This window comes from Carassius carassius, chromosome 23, assembly GCF_963082965.1.
Source record: "Carassius carassius chromosome 23, fCarCar2.1, whole genome shotgun sequence".
Classification (NCBI taxonomy): Eukaryota; Metazoa; Chordata; class Actinopteri; order Cypriniformes; family Cyprinidae; genus Carassius; species Carassius carassius.
In genome coordinates this window covers 19,588,643-19,597,770 of record NC_081777.1, presented here as the reverse complement: position 1 = coordinate 19,597,770, position 9,128 = coordinate 19,588,643, and the positions used below count along the sequence as shown (strand labels likewise).

At 36.5% G+C, this 9,128-nt stretch overlaps 1 protein-coding gene and 1 long non-coding RNA gene across 2 annotated transcripts; both read left to right on the top strand.

Annotated features, from left to right (window-relative positions):
- Positions 1-1,496: 1,496 nt before the first annotated feature.
- On the top strand, positions 1,497-6,734 carry lysmd4 (LysM, putative peptidoglycan-binding, domain containing 4). The gene is made up of 3 exons (XM_059507150.1): positions 1,497-1,615; positions 5,403-5,680; positions 5,867-6,734. The coding sequence occupies exons 2-3, from the start codon at positions 5,411-5,413 to the stop codon at positions 6,377-6,379; spliced, it is 783 nt and encodes a 260-aa protein (XP_059363133.1). The 5' UTR covers positions 1,497-1,615; positions 5,403-5,410; the 3' UTR covers positions 6,380-6,734.
- Positions 6,735-7,373: 639 nt separating this feature from the next.
- LOC132101933 (uncharacterized) lies at positions 7,374-8,139 on the top strand. Its single transcript, XR_009423242.1, has 2 exons — positions 7,374-7,440; positions 7,945-8,139. It is a non-coding gene; the product is annotated as an uncharacterized LOC132101933 (long non-coding RNA).
- Positions 8,140-9,128: the final 989 nt, after the last annotated feature.

Genomic DNA, 9,128 nt, shown 5'->3' with positions numbered 1-9,128 from the left:
AAGTAGACTAACTGAAAAGATCCATCGGGGACTGTCAGCACATTTATCCCAGGGTCATGTATATACACAGATTACCAGAGAAACACAGAGATAGACTTCTTAAAAAAAAAAAAAACATTCAAAGTCTTACTGTTCAAAAACTTTTAACTGGTAGTGTATATATGTAATACTTATGCATTTATGTAGACTACAATCTCCTTAAACCCAATAAAAGGATAGTTAACCCAAAACAAAAATTCTTTCTTCATTTAATCACCCTCATTTCATTTCATACCTGTATGGCCTTTTCTAAATATTTCAGATTTTCAAAATCATGTGATTCGAGCTTTTCGTGATCAGCTCAAATTTTGGTCAGAATGCCTTATACCCCAGGGGTGTCAAACTCAGTTCCTGGAAGGCCGGAGAACTGCAGAGCTTAGATTCATCCCTAATTAAACACACCTCACCCAACTAATCAAGTCTTTCAGGCTTATTTAAACTACATGCAGATATGTGTGTTGGAGCAGGGCTGGAACTAAACTCTGCAGGGCACCGGAGTTTGACACCCCTGCCTTACCCACAGCTTCATGTTTCCGACCTCAGCTGGCTTGTTTGAATATCAACACGGAAGCAATGCAACACAATAACCCACATCTGCTGTTGTTACTTCTTTAGAATTTTCAGATTTCAGATCTTTTCAGATATGGTCAGAAGAATTCTGAAAGAATGACAAATATTGAATATTGAAAGATTTGTGTGCGACTAACATATGATATTTTACAGTATGGGCTATAAAGATATTACATTTATTCAACAATGATGCATTAAATTGGTCAACAGTGGCATTAAATAGGCCTACATGTAATGTCTTTGATTACAAAATGTTTATAAATCTTCTTCTAAAAGTTATATTCATCAAAGATTCCTGGAAAAAATAATAATAATAAAAATTAATGTTTACACAAAAATATTAGCTGTTTTCAACGTGGAAATATGAAATGTTTCTTGGCACCAAATCAGAAAGAAAGAAAGAAAGAAAGAAAGAAAGAAAGAAAGAAAGAAAGAAAGAAAGATCGTGTAATTTTGATTTTAAAGGAGATACAATATTGATTTGTTATATGTAGTAACAATTGTTGATCAGATGATTAAATGTGCACACCTTCTAATACACCTTCACATCCTGCCATGACACGTAAGAGGCGTCCGTGTTCTCAACCACACTTAACGGAGAGAAACTTTAGGCTATGTAGTCTTGGGGAGACATAAACCACGGGTAATGTACCATGACACTTTACCATTTTAATTGAACACTTGACACCAGATTGTGATTTCGAAATAAAGACGTCAAATATTATTTACAACTACTACTACAACAACAACAACAACAACAATAGGCCTAATAATAATAAATTTTGTAACGCTATTTATCGGAAACGCAACCGCTTATGTAATAGGCAGCGTAATCTAGGCTACTGTAGAGGATTCGCCTTCTTCAACGAGCTGATTGGCTGGAGGACCTGTCAACCTGCACTGGCCTTCTTGCCAAAACTAGCATGCTCGGTTGCGTTATGAAGTTTCTAAAGTGACACTTGGGGATATTTTTGTCAGCACCATGTAGCTGGTTTTATTTATAAAGGTGAGTATTATTCAGATTCAACTCAATCATCGGGAAAGTTATTGAAAAAGCGGACGTTTAACTTCAGAGATGATAGTAGCTTAACGTTAATTTTACTGTAACCTTTATAAGTGTTAAGTATAGGCTACATAAAGTTACTCCATTTTTTTCTTAAATATAAGGTATATTTAGTTAATTTTTTTGCCTTGTGTTTTGAGTAGTTTGGGGGAAAATCTTTTCAGTCAATGTCAGTTCATGTAACGGTGTTGTTTCAAGTACAGACAATAATCACTTTCCAGCTCTGATTTTTTCTGAGGTAGCGCTACTAAGTCTCCACAATGTGCCAGTCCAGTAGATGTATGCTTATGAACAATGATGCATTGTTTCGTGTTGTTTACTTTCTAAAGTTTGTTTCTTACTGTAGTTACAAACGTTTTATTACAATAAAATTTCTACTCGTTATTACTGCTGTAAATCTCCTGACTGCAGACACAATGCTGTTTCCCTGCAAGAGTTCAAGCAATATGTTGGAGTTTTGATTTATGGGCACTTTTGGTCCTGTAGAAAATAAATCTTAAAAGACCCTAAATAAAATTTCACACCCTAAATATATTATATATTTTAGTTAATACCAATTTCTATCAGTGCAACACAGAAGAACGTCTTTTCTGACAGTCCCACAATAAACATTCCCAAAGTTTAATTGTCAATAGATCTTAAATTTTGTGTTTAATAGCATGTTTTATTGGAAATAATAAAAGAAATGTAAACATCAAAGGGGTCATATGACGTTGCTAAAAGTAACATTATTTTGTGTATTTGGTGTAATGCAATGTGTTTATGTGGTTTAAGGTTCCAAATATTTTCTTTGGGGGGGGGGGGGGGGGGCGTCAGCATATTTGACTGTATAAATAAAAGATTCTTTGTTGTTGCTGTTTGATTAATATTAAGAAAGTGCTGTCACTTTAAAGCTGCAGTCTGCAACTTTTTTGTTCAAAATGTAAAATATTTTTATAATAAGCGAGTACACCATGAATCAATTTTCCAAACAGTGTTTTTGGTTTTGGTCCTGAATCACTATGGTACACCTATAAGAAGTGTTTATATTGGGACATTTTAGACTGGTTCGGATAGGTACCGCTGTGGAGTAGCCCAGTATATGCGTAATTCGCCATAGACATAAACAGAAAGAAATAGCTCCGGCTACATTGTTCTTCCTCAAGACGCACACAGTTATGTTTATTAAAGCTGCACTCTGTAACTTTTGACGCTCTAGTGGTTAATAAACAGAACTGCTTGCATCTTGTGGAAGAACATTGTAGCCGGAACTACTTCTCTCTCTTTATGTCTATGAAGAATCACAAAGGTACTGGGTTACTCGCGGTATCCCCGAAGCAATCTAAAATAGTCCGAATATAAACACTTACTATAGGTGTACCCTAGTGATTCAGGACAGGCTGAAAACAGGGTTTGGAAAATGGATTCATGGTGTACTCGCTTATTATATACATTTTGTAAATTTTGAACACAATTAAAGTTACGGACCGCAGCTCTGATTAGTTGTTTCTTAACGGGAGCAGTGTTTTTCTGCAAATGGCAAAAGGACCACTGGGAGTAGCCAGAGGAGCTTGATTTTTTCACAGATTATCTGTCTCATATTCTACTGTCAGGACATAATGACAGGTTTAACAAATATGTAAAAAATACTTTTTTTTACAAAAGTTACCTACTGCAGCTTTAACCTCTAGAGCGTTAAAAGTTACTGACTGCAGCTTTAAAAGAATGTGCTGATCCAATGTCAATGTCAATGTCACCTTTATTTATATAGCGCTTTAAACAAAATACATTGCGTCAAAGCAACTGAACAACATTCATTAGGAAAACAGTGTCAATAATGCAAAGATGATAGTTAAAGGACTGATCCAGTACATTCAGCCTGCTATGTCTGCTATAGGATACTTACCAAGACGGGCATTTTGACATAATTTTTGTGTGAATTTTTCCATTTAAACACAATACTTCAGAGAAAGCTTAAAGGGTTAGTTCACCCAAAAATGAAAATTAGGCTGCATTTTACTCACAGAGGCATCCTAGGAGTATATTACTTTCATCTTTCAGATGAATCCAGTCTGCGTTATATTAAAGGGGTCATATGATGCAATAAAAATGTTTCCTTTCTCTTTGGAGTGTTACAAGCTCTTGGTGCATAAAGAAGATCTGTAAAGTTGCAGAGACTAAAGTCTCAAATCCAAAGATATAATCTTTATCGAAGTTAAGACTCGTCCACACCCTCCTAAACGGCTCGTTCAAACACGCCCCCACATGTCTACGTCACTATTAGGGCTGAAACGATTAGTCGACATTATCAACGATGTTGACAATAAAAAATTGTCGACAAATATTTTAGTTGTTGAGTATTCGTTTGATTTAATTTGACCTAATTTAGAGCCTGCAATAATGGGGTTTGACCAGTGTGGCGCTGTAGCGCATTACCGCAATTCAGCCCTCCTGAACGATTGGAATAGAGAATAAGAAGCTGACGTCTGATTTTTTCAAGCGGTCACAGTTTACCATGTTTACTATGGTAACTTTAATACCTAGCGTGCATAGTCTTTTGCATTGCTTTTAAATATTTCAGCTTTTTATGATGATTATAATCCACATCGTACCGGCCCAAATTATTTCAAACACTCACTGCTGACTGAAAGTGAGTTTTGAGCTCAAATTATATTTTAAAGTTTTTAATGCTGGTGTTATAGCTGTTAGCTTTCTACAGCGCTGACCCTCCACAGCGCTGACCCTCTCCAGACGTGGAGAAACTCTGCCTTTGTTCATAACCATTCCTCTAGCCCCAGCTGGCCCGCTTTGGCCTAAGGTTTTCGTCGGGCCAAAAAAAACTGGCCGATGGCTCAGAGGAAGCCCCGACGAGGCACGATCAAGCCCCTGAAGTGACAGTGGAAATGCGACTGGACCTGGCACGCACTAGCATTAGTCTGACAGTGGAAACGCGGCTAATCACAATGCACTGGGTCAGTTGGCCAATCAAAGCAGAATGCGCTTGCCGGAAGGAGGAATTTTGTAGAAAATTATGCGTTTGAGAGAGGCGGGGCATAGAGGACCTACAATAATTTACAGTATTTGAAAAATAATATGTTTTTTGAACATTAAAGCATGTAAACATATTCTTTTACACCAAATATACAAAATAATGATATTTAAAAAAGCATCATATGACCCATTTAAAAATGGTCTTTGATCTTTCAAGCTCTATCATTGCAGTCAGTGGGTGTTGCATTGCTTCAGTCCAAAAGATTTTAAATAAAAAGCACCCATCCATAAAAAAAGTGTCTCACATGGCTCCAGAGAATGAACAAAGGCCTCCTGTAGCGAATCGATGCATTTTTGTAACAAAAATATCCATATTCAAAACTTAATAATTTTTTGAATATAGCTTGCGGTCACTGTTGTAAACTAAGCATTTCCGTTTGAATGACGTATGAGGTCAGCTTTGTACATTTTTATAAATGATTTGGTGCTCAAGTAATATTTTGTGTTAGAACAAAAGTTGTGCTGATTATTATTATTATTATTATTATTATGATTGATTAATAGAAAGCTCAAAAGAATAGCATTTAATTGAAATAAAAATGTTTTGTAACATTTTAAATTACTGTTACATTTTAATCTTTGCTTCATAAAAAATTGTAATTCCTTTAAAAAATTGCTTACCCCAAACCTTTGAAACTGAATGTACTGTATATGCAAAATGAACTGGCCTTACTACTTCTTCTTCTACATATTGGTCTAGTTGCAGTGATGAGGCGAGGAGATCCTCTCCCTCAAGCCTTTCAGGCTCCAGTGGATGTACATGCCAGTCTGGATGGCCAAGTGTACATGTTCAGACAGAGACAAGAAGAACCAGAACTGTCATCTGAGGATGAGGAACTCAATGTCATGGAGCTCCGGCCGAGAAGCAGAGACTCATCCTCCCAGGAGAGAGAAAGAGTGGGAGAAATGCTCTTGTTGGAACGGGACATCTCACATGAGGACAATCTCAACAAACTGGCCCTTCAATACGGATGCAAGGTATCATGTTTGATAGCGTAGATCATTCTCAAGATTTAGATGAGTTTGTTAAATGCTAAATGTTTCCAAATCTGTTCTGCTGAAGAAACAACCTCATCTACATTTTGGATGGCCTAAGGATGAGTACATTTTAAGGATGAGTTCATTTAATTTCCTTTAAAAAGAATCCTTTTCTATGGCTTCCAGGTGGCTGACATAAAAAGGGTGAACAACCTTTTTCAAGAGCAGGACATATATGCACTGAAGTCCATCAAAATCCCTCTAAAGAATCATGGCTTGCTAACCGAGGCCAACTCTGAGCTCAGGGACCCCCAGCAAAGACCCTCCAATGATGTAGCATCATCAGACAGCGCTGAAGCAAACGTCTCAGGAAGACCTCAGGTGCAGGAATACAGCAATTACCTAAAAGAGGTGGACAGGGACATTGAGCGTCTGATCCAAAGCACAGACCCCTCAGAAGAGGTCTTTTCCAGCGGTTCCAGGGTGTCCAAACGGTGGGGGTGGAGAAGCCAGCGTTTGCGCAGCTACGGTGCAGACTGGGGGATCCAGTGGTGGAACGCTGTAATTGCCATGTTGCTTATTGGCATCGTCCTGCCAATATTCTATGTAGTATATTTTAAAACTCAAGATAATGGTGAACCAGTAGTGGAAAATAGAGTGAACAACATCACTGTGCCTACCTCAAACAGTACGGGGTGAGCGTCAGCTCATTGGACCTCGGGAATATAATAAAAAATCACCTTAAAGAAAGTAAGTATAACTTGAAAGTTTTAAATTTGGTATGGTATTTTAATAAACTTAGTATTACAAGTTCACATTATTATGGTACATTAATTTAAGTGGATAGATCATCCAAGATAAAATAAAAAAGGTAACATTTGGGTTCAAAAGACTTGTCACTCAATTGACACACCCAATCCCAATTTGTTTTGCATGAAAAGGATCACATTATTCAAAATTGTGAAAAAGAAAAGTAACATGATTATGGAGAGACGTGCGGGTGGGTAAATGATAACACAAGTTTTTCTATGTGAAAAAAAAACAATAGAAAAAAATAAACACATTGAAAGTAATGAAATAGTGAAATAGCTTTTTTATCAAATTGATCATATTTTTATGTTTCTGTCTTTGCAATAATTGCAAACCTGACCAAGCATTGATATACAATTACAGAAAAAACGCAAAGATGGTAAAGCAAAAAAGTTCTTTATAAAATTGGGTTTGATATTTAGCAATTTTATACATGTTTGTATGAGTGGTATTTTGTGCTAACTCAAATTTGTATCCATTTTTTGTTTGGATTTTGAACACTACTGCCAAATACCGTATTTTTCGGACTATAAGTCGCACCTAAGTATAAGTCGCATCAGTCCAAAAATACGTCATGACGAGGAAAAAAACATATATCGCACTGAACTATAAGACGCATTTATTTAGAACCAAGAACCAAGAGAAAACATTACTGTCTCCAGCCACGAGAGGGCACTCTCTGTTTTCAGGTGTAAGCTACAGGAGCACTGAGCAGCATGGAGCGCCCTCTCGCAGCTGGAGACAGTAATGTTTTCTCTTGGTTTATTTTTCTTGGTTCATGTCAAATAAATTTTGATAAATAGGTCACACCTGACTATAAGTCACTGGACCAGCCAAACTATGAAAAAAAGTGTGACTTATAGTCCAGAAAACACGGTATTTGTTTCGATGTGGAAAGGCACTACAGTTCCAGCAGTACCAAATAATTGACTTGTATTAAATAACTGTTTGTTCAAGTCAAGTCACCTTTATTTATATAGCGCTTTAAACAAAATACATTGCGTCAAAGCAACTGAACAACATTCATTAGGAAAACAGTGTGTCAATAATGCAAAATCACAGTTAAAGGCAGTTCATCATTGAATTCAGTGATGTCACCTCTGTTCAGTTAAATAGTGTCTGTGCATTTATTTGCAATCAAGTCAACGATATCGCTGTAGATGAAGTGACCCCAACTAAGCAAGCCAGAGGCGACAGCGGCAAGGAACCGAAACTCCATCGATGACAAAATGGAGAAAAAAACCTTGGGAGAAACAAGGCTCAGTTGGGGGACCAGTTCTCCCTTGACCGGACACAACCAGCAGTTCAATTCCAGGCTGCAGCAAAGTCAGATTGTGCAGAAGAATCATCTGTTTCCTGTGGTCTTGTCCTGGTGCTCCTCTGAGACAAGGTCTTTACAGGGGATCTGTATCTGGGGCTCTAGTTGTCCTGGTCTCCGCTGTCTTTCAGGGCAGGTTCAGTCATTAGAAGTGCAATAAAGACATTTCACAGGAAGGGCTAAACTCATGCATATGGTCATATTTAGACCTTTGGATTGTGATTTTAAAACATATCTTTTGAGTCGTAGTACAGTTTTTTCTTACATGTGTGTATTGCACTGGGATGGCCAATGGATAAATACATTAAAACTCATTTTCAAATAAAAAAAACCATTGTATTTTTTGCTATTGGTTCTAATGGTATGAGAGATGAAGATAAACTATCTAATTGGATTGAACAGGGTAAAATGTTTTCAAATGGCATCTTGTAATTTAACCGTGCAGCTGTTCTGTCATTGACCAATAAGAAAGCAATTTAAAAGGTTCTTCATGGCCTTCTGAGTAATGTGTTTTATAGTTGCTTATATGGTTGTAAACAGAAGAAAACCTGGACCCAAGCTGATTTTCAGAGCCACATATTTAGGAACTATGTAATAAAGCAGCAATACTTTTCCTAAATTCACCACCATTAGTATGCTAATATATATATTTGCAGAGTTATTTTTTTGACCAGTAGAGGTATATTTGTTTATGATATTCACAGGATAATAATGATGTAGTGATACAAGACGTTTTATGAGAGGAGACACAGACAGTTTTTGCAACAGGAAGGAGCATTACACATTCATTTATAGCGTTATGCATTCATTTCTATGGTATTGGTAAATATTGACGGATTGTTGTAAATCTCTGAACGTGATCAGTCACTTAAATACATTAAATATAAAAACGCACAATTTGAGTGCTAACAAGATTGAATAGTTTTTAGGGATTAAAAATGTGTGCGGCTTTTTAATATTATTATTATTTGTATTTATTTACTTATTTATCTATGAATGTAATTGAGGTTTTACTTGCTTTAGAGGAACTAACTTCGTCATTTTTTGGAACTTATCTAAAAGGGAATAGGCCACCAACAAATTGTCTCTGCCCACAGACTTGCAGCTATTTTTCCGTCCTACACCATGTGTTTCCAATCTTTTTTGCAATCCAATTCCAAGTCTTCTTTGTCCTTTTTTTCTTTTTCCATCCACTTTAGTTTGCAGCAGTGTTATTTACTGTAGCCTCATTAATATACATTTAATCGATATTTTAAATTAGATTTTCAATGTTCACATTTTATGTTTTCATTTAAATTGTAGTTAAAGTTAGGAATTGAA

Excerpts from the sequence above, each read along its gene's own strand:
- lysmd4 (XM_059507150.1), top strand. The coding sequence starts at position 5,411 with ATGAGGCGAGGAGATCCTCTCCCTCAAGCCTTTCAGGCTCCAGTGGAT. Across the intron at positions 5,681-5,866 it reads CCCTTCAATACGGATGCAAG|GTGGCTGACATAAAAAGGGT; the intron begins GTATCATGTTTG and ends TATGGCTTCCAG.